General features: G+C 39.7%; 1 protein-coding gene across 1 annotated transcript in view; it reads right to left on the minus strand.

The window, feature by feature from the left end:
* Window positions 1-24439, minus strand: part of tead1a (TEA domain family member 1a) — a 61287-nt gene that overhangs the window by 19642 nt on the left and 17206 nt on the right. Inside the window, exons 2-6 of the mRNA XM_055009064.1 lie at window positions 23783-24237; window positions 11825-11889; window positions 8744-8806; window positions 3440-3571; window positions 3255-3304 (exon numbers count right to left, since the gene is read on the minus strand). Coding sequence (XP_054865039.1) covers window positions 3255-3304; window positions 3440-3571; window positions 8744-8806; window positions 11825-11889; window positions 23783-23987 — 515 coding nt within the window. The 5' untranslated portion in view covers window positions 23988-24237. The remainder of the gene's footprint in view (window positions 1-3254; window positions 3305-3439; window positions 3572-8743; window positions 8807-11824; window positions 11890-23782; window positions 24238-24439) is intronic.

Consider the following 24439-nt stretch of genomic DNA (forward strand, 5'->3'; position numbering starts at 1 on the left):
GTTAAATTAAGGCTGTAAAATATGTTTTAATTGTGGAAAATTACTGTATATTTAGGAGATGTTTGCTAAGTTTTAATTTACAGTATTTTTAAGTTTAAAGTGTAAATTTATTTCCTTCAATATTGTAATCATGCTACCAAACAAACAACTTTTCTATAACTTGTTAAAAACAAACAAGAATACTGACAACAGAAAATAACTTTCATTTCTAAATGTAGATTTCATTTCTTTTGTGTTTAATTCAACATTTGACTTGAAATTAAATGTAGTTTTTTGCTTTCCAGTGTCAGAGGATTAATAGTTCAGGGTTTGTCTTCATTTAGTTCTGTGCATCAGTAAAATATCATCATCAAACCTTGTTGACCTTCAGTCTTTGTTCTTTTGGAAAATACTTCTTTTACAGGGTTTTTTTAATTCTGTTTTATAAACAAAGTGAAGAGTTTTGACCTTAACTTTTTTTAGCTGCTTGAAAGCAGTTTCATTGCTCATTTATTATCTCAGTGTCCTTTTATTTTCACGTCTACAAGTTCTGTTAATTTTTTTTTTTTTACGACTCAGTAAAACTCATAGATAAAAGCTGATAATTACCAGAGGATGACGGTCACATGGCTTCAGATTCACAGAAATTAATAAAGCAGTTTTTGTGCAGAAGAACACAAGATAAATCTATTCTGACCCGCTGCTACTGGGCGATCATAAACAATCCCAGATTTTACGTCGTCGTGTTCAACCAAGACACGCAACAAGGCATAAAACAAACAACTGCTTTTAGCTTTTTAGCTGTTAGTGTCATGTTTCTATCAGATAGTAGAACATGAAACTTCCCCTTCATACACTTAGAGAAGGAAAAATAACTTCAGGGCCTAGAAAAAGTTTTTACCCCACAAATCAGTTTTCCCGTTTTATTGCTTTTCCTTGTTGACTTGGTTCAATTTTACTTATTTTTTGACAGAATACATAAAAAAAACACATTTTGATGTCACAGTGAAGACAGATTTTGATAAAGTGATGTCCCTGAAAACCGAGTGAGCAAGAAAGAGATTAGTGAGGGAGGCCACCAAGACTCCTATTACTTTACAGAAGGAGTTCCAAGACAAAGATTAGTGAGGGAGGCCACCAAGACAACTATGACTTCTCTGAAGGAGTTCCAGCTTTAGACTGTTCATCCAACAACTGTTGTCTGTTCTTCACCAGTCAAAGCTTTATGGCGACAAAGAGAAAGACTCTGTTGGAAAAAGCTCCAATTAAATCTGGACTAGAGTTCACCAGAAGACATGTGGAGACTCTGAAGACACCTGGAAGAAGGTTCTTTGGTCTGAGGAGACCAGGATGGAGCTTTATGTCCATCAGACTAGATGATATGTTTGATGGACACCAAAGTGAACATCATCACAAACACACCATCCCAGCTGTGAAGTACGGTGGTGGCAGCATCATGACATGAAGCATGGTGGTGGCAGCATCATGATGTGAAGCACGGTGGTGGCAGCATCATGAAGTGAAGCACGGTGGTGGCAGCATCATGATGTGAAGCACGGTGGTGGCAGTATCATGAGATGAAGCACGGTGGTGGCAGCATCATGATGTGAAGCATGGTGGTGGTAGCATCATGATGTGAAGCACGGTGGTGGCAGCATCATGGTGTGAAGCATGGTGGTGGCAGCATCATGACATGAAGCACGGTGGTGGCAGCATCATGATGTGAAACATGGTGGTGGCAGCATCATGGTATGAAGCACGGTGGTGGCAGCATCATGATGTGAAGCATGGTGGTGGCAGCATCATGACATGAAGCATGGTGGTGGCAGCATCATGACGTGAAGCATGGTGGTGGCAGTATCATGACATGAAGCACGGTGGTGGCAGCATCATGGTGTGAAACATGGTGGTGGCAGCATCATGATGTGAAGCATGGTGGTGGCAGCATCATGATGTGAAGCATGGTGGTGGCAGCATCATGATGTGAAGCATGGTGGTGGCAGCATCATGACATGAAGCATGGTGGTGGCAGCATCATGACGTGAAGCATGGTGGTGGCAGTATCATGACATGAAGCACGGTGGTGGCAGCATCATGGTGTGAAACATGGTGGTGGCAGCATCATGATGTGAAGCATGGTGGTGGCAGCATCATGATGTGAAGCATGGTGGTGGCAGCATCATGACGTGAAGCATGGTGGTGGCAGTATCATGACATGAAGCACGGTGGTGGCAGCATCATGGTGTGAAACATGGTGGTGGCAGCATCATGATGTGAAGCACGGTGGTGGCAGCATCATGATGTGAAGCATGGTGGTGGCAGCATCATGACGTGAAGCATGGTGGTGGCAGCATCATGACGTGAAGCATGGTGGTGGCAGCATCATGACGTGAAGCATGGTGGTGGCAGCATTATAATGTGAAGCACGGTGGTGGCAGCATCATGACGTGAAGCACGGTGGTGGCAGCATCATGATATGAAGCACGGTGGTGGCAGCATCATGATGTGAAGCACGGTGGTGGCAGCATCATGACGTGAAGCACGGTGGTGGCAGCATCATGACGTGAAGCACGGTGGTGGCAGCATCATGACGTGAAGCACGGTGGTGGCAGCATCATGACGTGAAGCACGGTGGTGGCAGCATCATGACGTGAAGCACGGTGGTGGCAGCATCATGACGTGAAGCACGGTGGTGGCAGCATCATGACGTGAAGCACGGTGGTGGCAGCATCATGACGTGAAGCACGGTGGTGGCAGCATCATGACGTGAAGCACGGTGGTGGCAGCATCATGACATGAAGCATGGTGGTGGCAGCATCATGACATGAAGCATGGTGGTGGCAGCATCATGATATGAAGCACGGTGGTGGCAGCATCATGATGTGAAGCACGGTGGTGGCAGCATCATGATGTGAAGCATGGTGGTGGCAGCATCATGATGTGAAGCACGGTGGTGGTTAATTAACTGACATCACTTTGTAGAAATCTGTTTTCACTTTGACATGAAAGAATCTTTATTTTTGTAAATTCTTGTCAAAAAAAGTAAAATTAAATTAACCAAGATAAAACATTGACATGCAGTAAAAGGAGAAAACGATCATTAAATAAAGTTACCGTAGATGAAGAACCAGCTGATTCTGACGAGGTATTGACTGATTTTTCATGGAATAATCCAATGTTTTTTTAATTGTTTTGGTGAAGTTAAACAATTAAAGGCCAATTTTACACCACCAACCTATTAAAGCTGGATAATAAAGTTAATAATTGTGACTCACTCTTCTGTGGTGGAGCTGGACTGTCCCCCAGGAATCATCCCCTGCCACAGCTGGAACAAACATCAACACACCAGATTCAAACTACAAACCAAACTGTGGATATATGGCCACCAGATCAGACACACTGATCTCCTCCTGGACTTATCTGTGCAAATTAAATCTAGTTTTTTGTGTATTTTTGTTACCTGTGCATTGCCAGGGAAGCTGGCTCGTACGATGCCCGGCAGCAGCTTGCTGTGGATGGCCGTCGCCGAGACGATCTGAGCCGAGGACATGGAGGAGATGCTCTGCAGCGCCTTCTCCTTCGCATTCTGGTCCTGCAGCCAAAACACATCATCATTAGGAAGTGCAGCATCATGTTTAAATTTCACTCAGCGAGTTAAAGAACAAGAAATTCCACAAACTAGGAACAATAATCACAATTATCTGGACTAATGGTAGCTAAAGTTCAGCTAAAACTGAAGCCAGAAGGTGAAGATCTGAGTTAACAGCACAATTAGCATCTGAAGCATCACATTAAAACTTGAAAATCACTACGTTTAGCATTAGAACATGTACTGCAGCAAAACAGTGCTAAAAAGATATGTGGAAATATAAATTACATGGGGATTATTTTGACAGAAATTGGGTGAAATAGTCATTTCAGCATTTCTTTCCAGTATTTCTAACTAGCATCATTGTATGAAGCATGGTGGTGGCAGCATCATCATGATGTGAAACATGGTGGCAGCATCAAGATGTGAAGCACGGTGGTGGCAGCATCATGATGTGTAGCAGGGTGGTGGCAGCATCATGATGTGTAGCACGGTGGTGGTAGCATCATGATGTGAATCATGGTGGTGGCAGCATCATGATGTGAATCATGGTGGTGGCAGCATCATGATGTGTAGCACGGTGGTGGTAGCATCATGATGTGAAGCACGGTGGTGGCAGCATCATGATGTGAAGCACGGTGGAGGCATCATCATGATGTGAAGCATGGTGGAGGCATCATCATGATGTGAAGCACGGTGGAGGCAGTATCATGATGTGAAGCACGGTGGAGGCATCATCATGATGTGAAGCATGGTGGAGGCATCATCATGATGTGAAGCATGGTGGTGGCAGCATCATGATGTGAAGCATGGTGGTGGCAGCATCATGATGTGAAGCATGGTGGTGGCAGCATCATGGTGTGAATCACGGTGGTGGCAGCATCATGATGTGAAGCACGGTGGAGGCAGTATCATGATGTGAAGCACGGTGGTGGCAGCATCATGATGTGAATCATGGTGGAGGCAGTGTCATCTCTTCAAAAGAGATTTATCAACTCTCTCTCTAACTTTACACATTTTTTACTGGATTTAAACAACAAAAGTGTAATTATTTTCCAGATATTTGGAGGTTATTCTGGGTTTCTTCTGGCCTTCGTCTATTCCGGGTGTGACGAGAACAAAATGCAAACATCTGAAATCTCCAGCAAACTGCAGGATGTGAAGGGAACCGCAGCAGCTGAATGAAATGGAATTAGAGGCTCGGCGATCGCTGCAGATTCACTAATTGGCAGCTTCACTCAAGTTAATTGGCGCTGAGTGAAATCTGTCCTCCTGTGGGAGCTAATAACATTATAGACGGGAATCACGCTGGATTTTCCTGCTAAACACTAGCAACCATCTGGGTCCGATAACATCCTGACCTGAACTCATCTCTGAAAAACCACCAGAGCACATGTTCGCTTTAAGCCTTGTCAAGTTCGAATGGAAAAACAGAAACGACGTGGAGGAAATAAAGAAGAACAAGCCACAGACACACAGTTTGGGTTCTAAAAAAGGCAAGAAATCCTGGTGTTGTAGTTGAATTCCTCAAAATCCTCACACGGTATTTACTGAAACTTAAACTCAACGTTTATTGTCTGTAAAGGGACATTTAGCTCTGAGTTTTATACTGAAAAGAAAATCTGTACAAGAAAATTTAATTCTGCAACCAATAGAGCCTCAAAAAATCTGTTAAACTGTGAAAATAACTGCAAATATCGTAAAATAATGTCATTTAGCTGATTTAAATACAACAGAGTAATTTTAGTCTCTACTTCACATCATGATGCTGCCACCACCGTGCTTCACATCATGATGCTGCCTCCACCGTGCTTCACATTATGATGCTGCCACCACCATGCTTCACATCATGACGCTGCCTCCACCGTGCTTCACATCATGATGCTGCCTCCACCGTGCTTCATACCATGATGCTGCCACCACCGTGCTTCACACCATGATGCTACCACCCCCGTGCTTCACATCATGATGCTACCACCACTGTGCTTCACATCATGATGCTGCCACCACTGTGCTTCACCTCATGATGCTACCACCACCATACTTCACATCATGATGCTACCACCACCGTGCTTCACATCATGATGCTGCCACCACCGTGCTTCACATCATGATGCTGCCACCACCATGCTTCACATCATGATGCTACCACCACCATGCTTCACCTCATGATGCTGCCACCACCGTGCTTCGCATCATGATGCTGCCACCTCCATGCTTCACATCATGATGCTGCCACCACCATGCTTCACAAACTACCATTTAGAATAATACAGATTTTTGATGTCATTTATGTTTGATGATTATTTACATTTCATTTAGTTTTGCCTGTTTATTCAGTCAACATGTAAATTAATATTTTTTCTGTGATTTTACTAGATATTATCATTAATCAAACAAAACAAGGAAAAAAAACAATATGTCCTAAAACAGCTGGACTCTGGAGTTTTTATCAAAAGGGATTAAACTGCAAATTTTTGGGACTAAAAACGCAGTTTTTATTCCCCAATTAGGGGGTTGGTAACCCACTGTATGTATAAATACAGATAATGTCTATGTTTAGTTATATTTATGTCAGAAATTTTCACTTTCTAAAACAGCTGTGCATTGGGGTTTAAAGCAAATGTTATCTAAACTGTGTTAAACTGCAATTCTTTGGGGACTATTTTCAGTGGCAGATGGATACACGTTTAATAATCTAGCGGGTATTTCAAGCAGAAGAAGGCTCAAAGTAAGGTGCTGTAAATAGAATAAAATAAAAATCACCCCAAAAAACTGAGAAAAACTGGCAACAAAGGTGTCAAAGAATATGTTACAAAAATGTGAAAATACTGTAAATATTTTTTTAGTGTTAAAAAAATGTGAAAAATAGCAGCAAATATTTTTAAACTTCTTATTTTTGAATAAATTAAAAACAGTAAATTGCTTTTAAAGTTTTCTTTTGTAATAAAAACAAAGACAATAACTATTTTTAAAAACACATTTTTGATGTGGGTGTCTGGCATCTTTGCTTTTATATTTCTGTAATTAAAGAAAAAATAATCAAATCTAAGCTGAAAATGTGTTTTTCTTTGGTCTGATGAGACCAAAATGGAGCTTTCTGACCATCAGATGCTATGTTCCCTCAAAATCACTTTATTCTACATGTGTCCTTTGAAACCAAAAATCAACAGTTTGCTCTAAAAAGAATCTGTAAAAAAATAAAAATTTTGTGCTGCTCACTGCAGCCGTGAAGCTATTAATAACTCAGCTATGATAAACAATGACGTGACAAAAATTCAGAGGCTTTTCAGTTGAATTGCAAGTGGCCTCGAGTATAAATACAAAGAATACTGACCAATATTTCTATCAAAAAATACACGCAGCATGCAGAGTTTCTGTTTAAGGAAAAGACGTCAAATATTTGCTTTTTCCAGCATCTCGAATGAGAGAATTTGCTGCTTTTCTCTGTTTTCTGTCAGCAGAATCAGACAAAACAAGCAATTAGAAAATGTAACTTTGAGCTGCGGGAAAGTGGAATCATGGATGATTGGAAAAAAAAAACATCCACAGACTCATAATAAAAATGAATAAAAACAAGATAAACAAGGTTTATTTTTCATTATGTTGTTAGTCTGAGGTGTGATTAGTTCAGGTTTTAAAACCTGATTTAATAAGCAGAGAAGGAGGAGAACAAAAACGCTGTTTAAAGCTGCATTTTCATCATTTTAGAGGAAACAGCTTCACCTACATCCCAGTTTAATGTGTCAGAAAATGATTCAAACAAACCTTTAATATGGACTTTAATGAACCATCTGTCGTTTATTTTATGACGGTTCACTGCGTCTCCTTTCAGCTCCGCTCGGAAAAACAAGAGGCACTTTGTTGCTTCACGTGAAGTTAATTACAAGCAACAGCGAGGAAGGAGAAGAAAAGATTAATAGAGTGAGAGGAGGAGATGAATGGATGTATGGATATAAGAGGAGGACGAAGAGGAGCTAAACAGACCTAATTAGACACCAAGGATACAGGAGTCACTGTGACCGGCATCCAGCAACAACAAGCAAACACCGAATTTACACCGTTTCTGTGCATCAGGTGACAAAACTGTTGCTTCTATGAGCCTCGAAAGAGATTTTAAAAAAACCCTCTAAAGTCCAAAACCTGCAGCAGATTCTGAAAGGCATGTTGCATTTAAAAAAATAATACTAAAAGCTGCAAAAAAGGAAAAAAAATGCAGGATTTTCATGTTTCCTACAGTCCTTGAACTACTCATCTGTTACACGGGGAAATTTAGCTTAAAAACTGGGATTTCTTGTTTAGAAGTTCACCAAAAATAAACAATTTGCTCTAAAAAGATTCTGGTCAAAATAAAAAATTCTGCACTCATCAGTGTAACCGTGAAGCAAACAGTGACTCAGCTTTGACAAACAGTGATGCAGCAAAAATTCACAGACTTTTCGGTTGCGCTGCAGGCAGTGTTTACACCGAGAACAGAAGAGTCAAGTATGGAAACTCATTAAAAACGTAAAGAATGAAATACCTACAGTATGTGGAGCCTCAGTTTATTTCCAGTCTCAGTAAAATTTTTTGGAAAAATGTTGGACATGTTGATTCCGCTTTTTAAAAATTTTGTAAAACAATTCTAACTGCATAATAATGACAGTTTTGAGTTTTCTCTCCTTTATTCTTTAGAATGCAGAAAAAATAAACATCAGTGAAGAAAAATGAGACGGGAGCAAAAAAACAGCAAAAAACTAAGAAAAAAAACACCCAGAAACTACTCGGAATTCAGAAGATTCATTGTTTTTTTTTTACAGAAAAACTGTTAAATAGTTCTGTTTCTCACATCAAACAGAGCAGAAAACAGTTTTTCAGGCTCAATGAGGTTGTAAAAAAAATACTAAATGTTCCTTTTGCAGCTGGCAGTCTTTATTTAAAACAATGATACTATCATTTCATATTAACTGGAGCATTTTTGGTGAGTTTTTGCACATGTAAACTGCAGATCTGAGCAGTGTGAGACTTGTGATATTTGGATGTGTTTTTAGAATCTGTAAAATCCGCCTGTCTGCCTGCAGGTGGCGCTATTTCTCACCCACTGCAGTGATTGGTGCTAATCCTGTTTGCTCCAAACAAACTGTAAAAACACACCGGCGTCCGTGCAGAAAGGGGATTTATTTCCTCACGTCTTACCTTTAGTTTGGACTGGAACTCCCTGGATTTCCTTCTGGCCAAGACCTGGATGTGACTGGATACCTGGAGGAGAGGAGAGGAGGAGAGGAGAGGAGGAGAGGAGAGGAGGAGAGGAGAGGAGGCGGGGAGAGGAGGAGAGGAGAGGAGGGCAGCAGGAAAAAAAAGGGGGTTGGAGGGTTGGGAAGAGGAGGAAGGACCAAACAGAGAGTTGCCATGGTTATGAAAGGCCTGTTGCCACACTGGAAGGGCGAACACACACTCAGTCCTCCCCTGACAACAGTGAATAGATCCATCTATGCACATCTTCTGAGAGCAGAGACACCTGGGAACGCCGACCAGCATCCGACACATTCACGCTCTGCTGCTGCGATCTGTCAGAAAACCTCGGCAGACTGTTTCCAGATGTCATTTTTAATGTGTTTAGAACCTCAGCGTGTGACAAAAATGCTTCGGTAAAATATGCTTTTATTGCTACTTGGGTACTTGTTGCCATATTTAAGCATTTAACCCTCCTGTTGTCCTCATTTACAGGCAGCAAAAAATATTGTTCCTTCATCTGAAAAAAATCGGCAAAAAAAATTCCCCAAATTTATAAAAATTTGCAAAATCTTCAGGGAAAAGAATTCCAAAAATTCCTTGAAAGTTTCCCTGAAAAGTTCAATAAAAAAAAAAATCCCCAAATTTAGCAAAAAATGAAAATGTTTTTTAAAAAAAAAAAAAAAATGTAAATATTTTCAAAAAATTTATAAAAATCTTACAAAAAAATTCTAAAAATATCTAAAGTGATTCCATATATATATCAGTAAAAGTTCAAATTTTTTCTTGAAGAACATTCAGAACAAAATCAACCAAAATCACTGGATTTTGGTTGATTTTTTTCTGAATGTTCTTCAAGAAACATTTTTTTAAACATTTCTTTCTTTCCACCAAAAAATGTTCAAAAATTTCCCAAAAAATTTTGAAAATGTGGACGTTTTCACTGTGAAAATAATTTTTTTTCACATTTTCAGACCTTAAAAAGGGTCAACAGGTGGGTTAAAGACTATAGAGGTCATGTTTAGCAACGCATCTAGAATAAAGTCAATGATGCAAATGTTAAATCAACACTAAATCTGACTTTCACAGTTAAATAATAATTTAATAATTCACCTGCAGCTGTCTAAGGTGAAGAAAAGCACACAGTGTCATTTACTGCTGTAATTTAGAACTACGAGTAGTGAATTAATTAGCTTCTGTTTTGTGTGTATAAGTTATTTAACAAACTCAGAGGAAATAATCCTAAACAACCAGAAGCAACAAATCAAACTGCAGCTACTGTCAACAAAACAAACCAGTTAAAATTCTACTAATCTAGGACCAACTTTGGTGCTGAAATGTGGGAAAATCTGTCCCCAAATCACTTCACATAAGTCAAAGTACGCTGCTTCTCTCTGTCTGTTAATGCAACTTCATGCCGTCAGTCAAAACCTGGATTTTGACTAACAAACCAGTTTGGAATTCGACTGTTTTTGGACCAGTTTTGGTCCGAAATGTGGAAAAACCCTTTCCCAAATCAATTCACACAACTTGAAATACATTACTTGTTCAGTGTTATAGTCTGCTGTATACAAAGAACTCTCTAAAAACAACTGCAAGCAACAAACTGAACTTTACATTTGGTTTTATGGACATTTGTAATAGATGTAAAATTGCAGAGGTTCATAAAGATCCTGCTGCTGTCTGATGCTGCAGGCATTTAATAAATTCAGAGGAAATAATCCTAAACAACTGGAAGCAATGAATCAAACTTCAGCTACCTTTAGTCATACAAACCAGTTGGAATTCTACTGTTTTTGGACCAACTTTGGTGTTTAAATGTGGGAAAATTTTTCCCCAAATCAATTCACACAACTCGAAATACATCAAATATGCCTACCTCTCTCTCAGACGAACAACTGCTACAAACAACTGTAAGCAACAAACTAAACTTTATGTTTTTTTATGGACGTTTCAGTTTGTAATAGATGTAAAACTGCAGAGCACATACAGATTCTGCTGCTGTCTGATGCTGTAGAAGTTCAATAAAGTCAGAGGAAATAATCCCAAACAACTGGAAGCAACAAATTAAACTTTACGTTTTTTTTATGGACGTTTCAGTTTGTAATAGATGTAAAATTGCAGAGCACATATAGATCCTGCTGCTGTCTGATGCTGTAGAAGTTCAACAAACTCAGAGGAAATAATCCCAAACAACTGGAAGCAACAAATTAAACTTTACGTTTTTTTTTTTTTATGGACGTTTCAGTTTGTAATAGATGTAAAATTGCAGAGCACATATAGATCCTGCTGCTGTCTGATGCTGTAGAAGTTCAACAAACTCAGAGGAAAAAATCCCAAACAACTGGAAGCAACAAATTAAACTTCAGCTACCGTTCGTCAAACAAATCAGTTTGGAATTCTACTGTTCTAGGACCAATTTTGGGGCTGAAATGTGGGAAATTCCTTCCTCAAATCATTTCACATGACTCAAAGTACGTTGCTTCTGTCTATCTGTTAATGTATCTTCATGCTGTTAGTCAAAATTTTGATTTTTTTTGCTGTTTTCTATGGCCTTAGCTATGTAGTTAGTGACTTTTTATGTTCATAGCTGTGTATTTAGCTGTTTTTGTATTAATCTAGCTACATAGTTAGCCTCTTTCTATAGCTTTAGCTGCATAATTAGCTTCTTTCAATAAATTCAGTTGTGTAGTTAGCTGTTTTCTATAACCTTAGCTATGCAGATAGCATCTTTTTATGGCCATAGCTGTGTATTCAGCTGTTTTTGTATTAATTTAGCTGTGGAGTTTGCTTCTTTCTATAACTTTAGCTGCAATATTACCACTGTAACTTTATATTTGGGTTGTGGGTTAGACCACTCTGCTTCTAGCCCCCTCTCTTATCTGCATCCCCTTTAAAATTTAAAGTTTATGATTTCTCTTCTGTGATGAGGACTGATCACGGCTCTCTTCACGGCTGCAGTTTAATCTCTGTTTAACGTGATTTCCTGCAGTGACACATTCTGCAGACGCTGTGATTGGATTTAAAACGCCGCCTCATCATTACCTGTTTCCTCGTTCGCGTCTTCCCTGTCCGCAGCTTGATGTATCTGGCTATCAGCTCGTTGCGACCTGGAGGCAAAAGACACAAAGCATGAAACATGACACATGCTTTGTTTTTTCTTTTTTCTCACACGTAAACACACGCATGTTAAACCCCAGAAATCATATGACCCTGACAAACATCTTAGTGGCTGATTTAGAGCTGTTGACCCAGCGACCCGGTGACGTGCAGCTTCACATAGAAACGCTGTAATCACCGATACCCCCGTTGAGCCCGACACACACACACACACACACACACACACACACACACACACACACACACACACTCACATGCTAACAAACACACACACACACTCACACACTCACACACACACACACACGCACACACACACACACACACACACACACACACACACACGCACACACACACACACACACACACGCCATGGCCCTGAATACACATGACCCAACAATACAGGCATTCATGCGAACCGGCCGTCCCCTGATTAAAGGAACCAGCAGGCCAGCTGTACCCATGCTTACGAGCGTGCACGTACGCGCATGCACGCACGCACGCACGCACGCACGCGCGCTAACCATGCTGAATAATTCAGCCCATTCAATAGGCAGCACAGCAGACTCAGCATGACCTGGCTGGTATGGATTAGCAAGGCCGAGAGAGAAAGGAAGCAGAAAACCGCAAGTTTACGTGGAGAAAGTTTGTGTTTAGCTAAAAAAAAAAAAACACATTTTAGTGGAATTATCAAAGAAATCAGCAGCAAACTTTTGAAATGTTGCGAAGAAAAACTATCGGAAAAACCGTTTCATGGACGCTTAAGACATTTTTAAACTTTATTTGCTATTACTGCTAAAAAATAAAAGCTTGTTTCTACTAAAGACCAGTTAGCATGCAGCTAACTGGCTAGCATGTGGTTTATCCTGTCGAGAATATTTTATTTTATTGCTGCTAAATGATGCTGACAATGAATAAACCTGCCACCAGAAGGGGGCGCTACAGCTGTAATGAACTGAGCAGAAGAAAAGGAAAGAAAACTAGCCGTTTGAAAACTGCTAAAGAAAGAAAACAAATAAAACTTTGGCTCATCTACAAGAGAAAAATGGATAAAAGTCTTCAGGAAACCAGGAAAAATTCATGTTTATTTATGTTTGTTATAAAATCGATTACTAAAGCAAGCAAGTGTATTTTTTGCATCTTAGGTTATGCAGTGTGTATTTTACGGTATCAAATTACAACTACAGCTCAGAGTTTGACGCGTTAATTTCGATTAATTACAGAAAAAATAACGTGTTAAAAAAATAACATTTAATCGCACGTTTTCCAGTTCCCTAATTTTTGGCACTTCGGTAACTCTGATGAACACTCCAGACCAGTAGGTGGCGCTACTGAACATAAAGTCTGTTTTTCAGCCCTGAAAAAGATCCACAGGACGTACTGAGTGACGTCAAGACAGTTTAGTGAACAGTCAAGGAAGACGAGACAGTATTGAGCTTGTTGGGTGGAAAGTTTTCTTTTAAAATCTTCCTGATGGCAGTTTGGATAAAAGCCTGGTTGTTTGCAAATTTTGCAACAAAGAGTTTTCTGATCACCTCAATGTAAAACATGCTGCTGTTAGCACCAGAGCTAATGTTAGCTACGTGTCCACAGGCACATTTTATCCTGCATGGAAACGTGTCTGAATATCGTCCCATTGGTGGGCGGGTCATGATACGTGTCCACAAGATCTATTTTTCTTGTATGTAAACGTGTCACATCTCAAAATCACCCACTTGGTGGGCGGTCACTAGTGGGCCACTAGGAGGTTACATGACTGCCCTTCAGATCTTCAGTCTGGTAGAAACTTTGGACCAACATGGCGGCTTGATCGCAAACTTCCTCTTTTATTTCGAAAACAGTTCAGCGTAAAGTGAAAACATTCAAGGCGAGAAATACTCTGCTGAATCTGTCCTGGTTTTAGTTCAACAGCGGCTGGTTTAGACGTCTGATGAAAGTTTCCTGATGTGTCGGACCTCTGCATGCCGCATCGACTTTGCATAAAGTAGGAATGATGATGACAGTTCGTGTCCACAGGATCCGTCAGTTTCACACATCCCATTCATTGTCTATGTGAAACACACCATGTTGCATGCTGGTTCTGTTGTGACGTGTTTTGTTTTGCAATCTGGTGCGTCTACAGAAAGGAGACTTGACTTCTACTTTACTGCAAATTCGATGAGAGATTGGAGATCCAACGCATCGCGAAACTTTCTTCAAATGTCTAAACCAGCAGTCATTGAACTAAAACCAGGACAGACTCAGCAGATTATTTCTCACCTCAAATGCTTTCAGAAATACTTTTTGCTGAACATTTTTCATAATAAAAGAGAAAGTTTGTTGGTTCGACGTTTCTACTGGACTGAAGGTCTGTCATGTGACCGCCTAGTGACCCACTAGTGACCACCTGCCAAGCGGACGATATTCAGATGCAACACGTTTACATGCAAGAAACACGGATCTTGTGGACACGTAGCATCACTAGTGGGCCACTAGATGGTCACATGACCGACCTTCAGACCTTCAGTCCCTGTTTTATTTTACTTTCAGCTGCCTGCTTCTTTGGTCTGATGTCGTCTCTCAAATGTTTTTTAATTCTCTGACTTTTTGATTTCTAACTTTAACTCTCAATCTTATTCTTTCATTTTTGAACTGCCTAATTCCTTTGTTTGTTGTGAGTTCTAATCTAGTTAATTATGCATTTATCATCATTTTTACTATTTATTTTAACTGACTGCTCTGACTCGTCTCCTATATCTTGCTTGATCGTCCGTCTTGCATGTTTTGACTGTCGAAGCACTTTGTGAACGCTGTTCTTAAGGGTGCTATATAAAGAAAATTATTATTATTCCACGCAGTAGAAGCATCGCACCAACATGGCGGCTCGGTCACAAACTTTCTCTTTTATTACAAAAACAGTTCAGCAAAAAGTATTTCTGAAAGCATTAGAGGTGAGAAATAATCTGCTGAATCCGTCCTGGTTTTAGTTCAATCACGGCTGGTTTAGACGTTTGACGAAAGTTTCGCGATGCATCAGATCTCCACTCCCCGCACCAAATTTGCATAAAGTAGAAGTCAAGTTTACCTTATGCAAATGAGCTGTGGGCAGCTCAGGAGTGACGCGACACAACGCAACCAGCATGCAGCGTTTCACATAGACAATGATTGAGAGAAACTGACAGATCCTGTAGAGCCCACACAACTGCTGTTTTTCCAGATAAATGTTATTTTTCCTGATAATTTTTAATCTAACTCTTATTTTTCCAAATAAATTGGTAAAATCCTCTGGTTTAACTGTTATTTTTTTCAGATAAATGGTGAAATCCTCTAATCTAACTGCCGCTCTTCTTGTTTTTCTCGCGTCTCGTTTCTCTTCTGGTTCGTCTCCGATGCAGCCGAGTGGAAAACCAAAGTCCTGCCAGCTGGCCAACCGATGGTCAAGATCAGCACAAAGCCAAACCTCTACTCTCCTCCCAAACGACTCCAACAATAGCCAGACTAACTAGCAGATGGTGAGCGTGCACGTGGAGGGGGGGGGCATGCTCGTGTCCACAGCGGTGGAGGTTTACTGATAAAATCTGCAGCTCCTCCTGCAGGTGTTTCCCTCCCAGCAGTCGGGAGCTGACGACGTGCACGCCCACACACAACCGTGCACATACGAGCACGAGCGCCAACACACAACTGTGCATGTACGTGCATGAGCGCCAACACTCACACAGAGCTGGAGGAGGCTGACATCTGACTCCAGAGGGGCAGCTGGTCTTTGTAGGAGGCTTAACGGTAAATTATCATCCTTCACTACTCACAGAGCACTTCCTGCTAACTCCTCCTGACTCATCCATCCATTTTCATCCATCCATCCATCCATCCATCCATCCATCCATCCATCCATTATCTATACACCACTTAATCCTCACTAGGGTCATGGGGGGCTGGAGTCTATCCCAGCTGACTCAGGTGAAGGCAGGGGACACCCTAGACAGGTCACCAGTCTGTCACAGGGCTACATACAGAGACAAACAATCACTCTCACATTCACACCTACGGGCAATTTAGAATGATCAATTAACCTCAGCATATTTTTGGACTGTGGGAGGAAGCCGGAGTACCCGGAGAAAACCCACGCATGCACAGGGAGAACATGCAAACTCCATGCAGAAAGATCCCGGGAAAGCCGGGACGTGAACCAGGGATCTTCTAACTGCAAGGTGAAAGTGCTAACCACTACGCCACTGTGCAGCCTCCTTAATATACATATTTTTTTTATTTCAAATAATGAAAAATATCTGGTAAAAATTATATTTTTACTGATTTAAATATGGTATAAATAGTGTAACTTTACACTCAAACTAAAAAGAACAATTAAAAACAAATACAGACTTATGATATAAACGTTATTTACAGCTTTAGCCTTCCTTTTTACAGTTAACAAGTGAAATTTACACTTTTTTCCCTGTTATTTTACAACCTATTACCTGTAGCTTTACAGAATAAGGAAAATACAATAAAAATGCTCAAAATGTAACTTTTTTTTACAGTGTTGACCGATCCCTGTGGACGGTAGAGACCAGCAGGCCTCAGACAGATTTCCGTCTCAGAGACTTGTGGACGATAAACAGAAGCTTAAATTGAATTCAGCTGAGAATCAGCAGCAGCGTATGAACGTCTGATTGAGAAGAGCTTTGCAGGAGTTTATTCTGGATGGAATAAAAGCATGAATGAGCTCCACTGAGTCTCACTGGGACCCAATAACTCTCAGTTTAAGACGCCAGAAGGAGAATTTATAGCGTGAAGTGTTTAAAACGCCTCAGTAGAGCCAAAATGTTAACCAGCAATCTGAAAATCTGAACTTCCTGCAGTCAGTAGTCGGTTTCTGTTGCTCCCGACACTCAGCGAGTGATTAAGACTTCTAGAAAAGCTCCTCAGAAGGAGGTCAGAACCTTGCTGACCGCCGAGGAGGACCTCAGGGACCAACACTGGCCTGAAGCCCGGAGCTCAGAGATCATTACAACATCCAGAGATCCACTTCTCATCTTCACTTCAACCATCACAGCTGCTGGGTCGTCTTCCACTTACTGCAAACAGCTTCATTTAAAGACAAAATAAAACCTTCATACCAGATTTATCACTTTTTAATGGACTTTTTCCATCATTTCTGAGCCTCAGAACTTCATCAGAAGTACAACCATGACATTTAGGAGGAAAAACACATCTGAGTTCTGCTAAAAACTGAACCCAGATCAGTTTTACATCCATCCAGGTGTCTCAGTCTAAACAATAATTCTAGTTTCTGTTCAGAAACATTTAAATCTATAGTTTTAGACAATTGACAATTCAGAAATTGGATCACTTTCAAGCAATTTATGACAAATTTTCTGTAATTTTGGATCATTTTCGAGTCATTTTGCTCAAATTTTGAGTCATTTTCTATCATTTTTGAAGCATCATGGACTAATTTTGTGTCGTTCTGCAAATCTTTAGTTAGTTTGGATCATTTTTGTAGTTATTTTGGGTGAATTTTGACTCATTTTGGACAACTTTCTTGTCATTTTCAACAAGTTTTCTGTAATTATGGATCATTTTCAAGTCATTTTGGACAGTTTTATTGTCATTCTGGTTCTCACTTGGATGGATGTAAAACTGATGCTGCAGGTTTTTAATAAACTCAGAGAAAATAATTCTAAACAACTGGAAGCAACAAACTAAACTTCAGCTCCTGTTAATATTTAATGGAAAACAAACCTTGGATTATGTTAATTATTGTTGTTTATCATTAATGTGAGCTGTTTAAAGGACAATAAAGATTCATTTTATGCACATTTTCCAGAAAAGCATGCAGGTTTATTTTTTTTTATCTGTGTTTTGTTCATTACAGTCTTTTAGGTTATTTATTGTTTATTTATCTCATGTCTATCTTCACTGTATTACTGCAAAATGTTATTTATTCTGTAATTCATTCCCATCTTTCGTATTTTTAACATGTTTGAATCAAAATAAACTAAACTGAGCAAAAGTTAATTTAAAAGGAGTCCATTCTAAGACGTAATAAAACCAGAAAACAGCAGAAAAGTTTGGTGAAATGAAAGAATGTGTGAATATCTGACTGCTGCAGCCTCCACCACATCTGGAACATCTGTCTTTAACATCCAGCTAAAGCGGCCAAAAGGTTCGATATCAGTTTTTTTTGGACATATACGACAACAAGGCTGCTGCTGCCATTACTTTGTACCTTTGCCGGGGATAATAGCTCCTTTACTCACCTTTTTGTTCTCTCTGCCTTCTATATGCATCGTGCTCATTCTGATTTTTCTCTCCCACTAAGTTCATCTCAGCACTTCCTGTACCTTTTTCTCCTTCTTTTCTATTTCAGTTGCTCTCCCAGCTGCCAGCGGGGGGGATTGTTAGACCCACATCTTACTTTCCTGTTGGATTATTCACCCGCCACTCATCTTTTTCTCATCTAAACCAGCATTAAAGACGGTGGAGGTTTGGTTTTATAGGCAGCATGTTGCAGAAAAACCAGAATAACGATTAAAAATAAGACATCTGTCATTGTGGGCTCTTTGGGAAATGCTGCATTACTGCAAATACACACAAAAAAATACAAAAAGATGCAAAATTAACAAATGACATTCAAAATTAAGACAAATGGTTGCAAAAAAAACTGTTAATAGGTGCAAAATGACAAAAAACATAAAATTACTGCAAAAAACAAAAATAATATTCAAGATGACTAAAAAAAATCACAAAATGAACGCAAACTGCTGCTACATTCCTGTAAATAGACACAAAACAGCTACAAAAAGATGCAAAATTACCAAAAAGCAAGAGAACTGATTGAAAAGACACATAAAATGAACACAATTAGATGTGAAACAACTGGAAAAGCGGCATAAAATGACAACAGCTAGACAAAAAATGACTGCAAAAAGATAGAAAATTACGCAAGATGACTAAAAAAAAATTAGAAAACGCACCAAAATAGATGCAAAATCACCAAAAAGCAAGAGAAGTGATTGAAAAGAAACACAAAATGAACACAATTAGATGCAAATCAACTGTAAAACAGGCAAAAGGACAAAAATAGACTCAATAACTGCAAAAAGGTAGAAAATTATACAAGATGACTAAAAAAAAGTCACAAAACACACCAAAATAGAAGCAAAATGACTAAAGAGCAGGAGAACGGATTTAAAAGACACAAAATGAACACGAATGACTGCAAAACAACAGTAAAATGACCAAAAATAGACTCAGATTAACTGCAAAAAGGCATAAAAACATGCAAAATTACTAATAAAAAGTCACAAAACGGACCAAAATAATAAATCTCGGGGGTCACATGAAGCAGATGCATGAATTAAACATAAATAAGAAGCAAACAGCTGCTCTGCTCAGATCCTGTCTGACTCCATTAGGCCTCCGTGATAAACGTGTCAACAACCCGGAGTCAACAAGGTAAACAAACAAACAAGAAGCCGCCGATCAGGAACAGGCTGAGACGATCGATCGGCTGCTGATCAATAAGACAGACGGAGTTTCAGTATCAGAGAGTTCTATATGTCAGCGTTTCATGTCTGCGGTGAAGAAAAAGAAACCAGCAGTCGACTGTTTAAACCAGGAACTATTCTGACAACAGATTCATCAGAAAAAGACTAAATCTGGGATTCCAGCTTCTTAAATGTGAAGATTTTCTGGTTTCTCTCCTTCTCAAGGACAGTAAACTGATTATATTTGGACAAAACAAGACATTTCTCTGCACAAAACACACGACTAAAAGATGTAAACTGATCCGAGAGCTACGAAAGTGACTAAAAAGACACAAAAATAACTGTAAAAGAGGAGTAAAATTACAACAAATATGCACAGAACAACTGTAAAGAGGCACAAAAACATGCAAAATGACTAAAAAAAAAACATAAGACACACCAAAACAGATGCAAAAGGACTAAAGAGCAAAAGAAAAGATTGAAAAGACACAAAATGAACACAAATAGATGAAATAAAACAGTAAAAGAGCTGTAAAATGGCAACAAATATGCACAGAATAACTGCAAAGAGGCATGAAAACATGTAAAATGGCTAAAAAAAGACACAAAATGCACCAAAATAGATGCAAAATGACTGTGAAATAGAGCTGCAATGATTAACTGACTAATAAAATAAAAAAAAACCTTGTTTAATGTGAATAATTTCTGTTTTATTTCTCCCTCTGTGACAGTAAATTGTAGATGTTTGGACAAAACGAGACATTTGTCGTCATTTTTCACTGTTTTCTCACAACTTCATTGAATACATTGAGAAAATAACCAATAAAAATGTTTTTGTGATGTGAGAATGTTTCAAACTAATCTTTAATGAACGAAAGCTTCTTTATGCAGCTGTTTTGCAGATTGAAACATAACAGGATATTTTTGCACAAATGTGATTAGTTCATGTTCAGCTGCAAACCTTTATCTTCTGTTCAACTGTTGATCTAGTTTAACTAAAGCATGTGGACGGTTGTTTACTTGGTCGTTTATTCTGCTTTGCGTCCAGCTTTACGATAGTTTTTCTAAGTTCCTGTTTCCTGAATTAAAACAACATCGTTCCTGTTCTCCAGTAAAGCTCCTTAAAGCTCCATTAATAGATTTTTTGGTCTTCCTGAGGAGAACACCTGGCTGCTGGTTACCTTCTGTTTTCTCCTCACCTCCTCTTGTAGCTTGAACTGAGGTTCAAAGAGGAAACAAACAAAACATGAAAGCTGCAGGTGGTAAAATCCAAACTACGGAGCCAAAAAGGTGCCAAAAAGAGTTCAGGAGAGCCGATACTTGAAGTCATTATTTATACAGAACATTTAAATAAAACAGCTAAAGAGCTTTTTGTGGCTTCATGAATTTACCTGATCAGTTTAAATATCGGGGTTAGCATTATTTATGATGAGTATTATACATATTAAGGATTTAAACCTCACAAAATTAATATCTGTCATTTTTACACTTTGAGGGCCGGATTGGACCATCTAGAGGGCTGGTTTTGTCCCGCAGGCCGCATGTTGGACACCCCTGCTCTACAGTGTTGGGTTCAATAATCCAATCCAATGATCTTTGAGACAGCGCCAGGATATTCCCATATATATGTGTGTGTGTGTGTGTGTATGTGTGTGTGTGTGTGTGTGTGTGTGTGTGTGTGTGTGTGTGTGTGTGTGTGTGTGTGTGTGTGTGTGTGTGTGTGTGTGTGTGTGTGTGTGTGTGTGTGTGTGTGTGTGTGTGTGTGTGTGTGTAGACAGACAAAGTAACAACAGGGCACCATGACAAAGCTTTCTGTGGTGATTAATGCCTTCCAGCCACACATTACTGGAATTCTCTGTGGATTTTTGAAGCCAGACATGAAAAAGCAACAAATCCAAGGATTAGTGTATTTGTCATTTTTGTTTGCTTTTTGTCCCTACAAGCAACACCGTTCACATTTCACAATGCTGTTTCTACTATTGTTAAAGGTTCAATGCAGATCGGTTCAAAAATGCGCTGGTCTGCCACGATCTTTGAGATAGCATCGGGATATTCCTACAAAAAAACGTCTCTAATTTCGCCAATAGTGGTTTTTGACTTTTCTAAAGAGCTAATGAGCTTCATGGGAGACAGAAATAGTTTTATTCAAATAAGTTTTCTTGTAGCCAACATTTATCCTTTTTTTAAATAATTTTTTCTTTATAGATTGACAAAGCTAACAACGAGGCACCATGACAAAGCCTTCAGTGGAGGTTAATGCCTTCTGGCCACATATAAAGAGGTGGTAAAGGTGTTTTTTTTGACAAATGTTACATGTTTGCATTTAAAAACAGCTCAATCCGCCTATAAAAACATGTCCATTATACTGTGTTTTAATGTTTAAATCTACTATTAATTGATAAGCTGCATCGCTGCTATTTAAACACTGACTAACCGTGTTTAGAAGGTGTGAATGACTTGAGTAGCTCATCAGCGTGTTGTTGCTGAACTGTGATATAAACACATCCTGGAGCTGTGGAAATGCTCTCAGACGGTGAGAACAAGTGGGTCGGAGGTTTGAGTCTCACAGGAAACAGCGATGGGCTGTAAAAGGAGGGAAGTGAAGCAGCTATAGGTGGATAGTGAGACAGACTCTAGTGAACTAATAGAGTATGATGAACAGATGGTCCTCTGGCTGCCACCAGCTGTGACTCTCTTTCACGCCGCCTCTTTCCTTTTTTTCCCCTCTAAGTAGAGTGCTCTCCACTGATTCCTTTATAACAGCTCTGGAAGTCTACAAACTAAAATTATGATCACAAATATGTTGTTTTTTTCACCCTGAACACTTGATAAGGTGTCGCTTCGGGGAAACAGTTGGGTTTAATCGCATGTTACGTGTTGAAAATGAAAGATTATGATGATATTTGTTTGACACAGTAGCATTGATGGTGTTCATGGGGAGCACTTTGTTCCTGTTCTGCACATTTACAGATTCATGATGTTACTTTGAGTTGTCGTGTTTAGTCCAAACCACATCTTCTTTATTCCATGTTTTCTGTGTTGTTTGCTAACCCTACTCTAATCACAGTAACAGGGTTGCTAATCCATGCTAATGTGATCTTTTTCTCAGCAGTAGAAGCTAGATATTTAGCTGCTGTTACTGCTGACCAAGAGGACAAACTGACTGATGGAAAACAGTCCAAAGAATTAGTCTGATCCTGATAATATGAGGTAGAGTGAGACATTCAATCAAGGCTGATAATTAGGGCTGCTACTAACGACGAATCGATGAATCACCTGAGCAGGATACGTCATCAAACGTATACGATACAGTGAGGACGTCCGTTCGTGTTCCACGCTCCAGACGGTGATTTCTGTTGCATTGCGTGCTCACTTCCACTTTTGATGACGTATCGTGCTCAGACGATTCATTGATTCGTCGTTAGTGGCAGCCCTACTGACAATGTGATGAAAAAAACCTTTATTCCTTAGGAAAACTGTTTGATAATGTAAACGACAAAAACAAGACACAAAACAACAGAAATGAGACAGAAAATGACAAAAACTACACACAAAATGACAAAAATGAGACACAAAACGACAGAAACGAGACAGAAAGTGACAAAAACGTCATCAACAGGGTTGGGTGCATGTTGTTCACTACTGTACAAAAACGTATTGATTGAGAACCACCAATTCTGCCAAATTTTAAGCCTTAATACAATTTAAATGAGTGACTTATGTAAAAAATGACCACCTGTACTGTTTGATGAAGGGGGAAATTAGCTTTACAGACCAAAACACTTTCTATATGAGGCTCTAAACATGTTTAATTCTGCTGTAAAGCTGGACATTTTAACATGGAGGTCATGAGGTCTATGAACTCACTTTTACTGCCAGCCTCAAGTGGACACTAGAGGAACTGCAGTTTTTGGTACTTTTATTTCATTTCTAAGCCCTGGAGGTTACTGTTTGGTCCGAACACTGGACAGAATAGGTAGTTGATGCTATGCATTATACAAAAAGCTTACTGATTGAGAACCATCAATTCTGCTGAATTTTAATTCTTAACACAATTTAAATGAGTGGCTTATATAAAAATTCACCATCTGTATGGTTGTCATGAAGGGGGAAATTAGCTTTAGAGACCTACAAGATGTCTATACCAGGCTGTAAACAAGTTTAATTCTGCTTTAAAGTTGGACATTTTAACATGGAAATCTATGGAGATGAACTCGCTTTTACTGCCAGCCTCCAGTGGACATTTGAGGAACTACAGTTTTTCCTTTTTTTAGCTCTGGAGGATAGTGTTTGGTCCGAACACTGGACAGAACAGGTAGTTGGTGTGCTGTAAGGAGATATTCGTTGAGAACCAGCTTCACCTGGTGGAGTTTTGGTTTCGATGCTTCCTAACAACCTGAAGATCTTTTTCACTCACCGTACATCTTCCCTTCGTCCGACAGAATGATCTTCCTCCTCCCACAGGGCGGGTAGATGGCCAGGGCCTCCTGGAAGCTCTGCTCGATGTCGGGGCTCCAGACGCCCTCGGGGTCTCCATCCATGGTCTTATCGCCTCCAGAGTCGCTCAGTCTGTCCATGTCCTCGCCTGGACTCTCGCTGCCGCTCCAGCTACTGCGATCCATCCTGGCGGCCGAATGTCCCACGTGACGGTTTGACGGCCGGGAGATGATGAGCGCCGATTGTAAACTCGAGCTAAAACGAGTTATAACACCAATAATGAACTCCCAGCGGAGCAGCCAGCTGCAGATGGATACAGACTGGAGGCTGTTAGCTTAAACAGTGGCAGCTCCAAACCACCAGGAAGAAGAAGAATAACCAGAGGACTGCTGGAGTGGAGAAAACTCAGCAAGATGGTCCACAATCCAGGAACACCTACAGAGAAGAAAAACAGACAAAAACAAGCAGAACGGTTTCTTTTACTAGTCCAAGCAGACATTTCTGGGGGCTTTTTGCTCATTTTCCTTCACTGTGGTTCATTTTTCACTGCAATCTAAAGCTTTTACGTCTCTTTTTACAGTTGTTTTGCAGCAATTTGTCTTGATTTTGTTTGTCTTATCAATCAATTGCAGAGCCC

Source organism: Amphiprion ocellaris, chromosome 3, assembly GCF_022539595.1.
Source record: "Amphiprion ocellaris isolate individual 3 ecotype Okinawa chromosome 3, ASM2253959v1, whole genome shotgun sequence".
Taxonomy (NCBI): Eukaryota; Metazoa; Chordata; class Actinopteri; family Pomacentridae; genus Amphiprion; species Amphiprion ocellaris.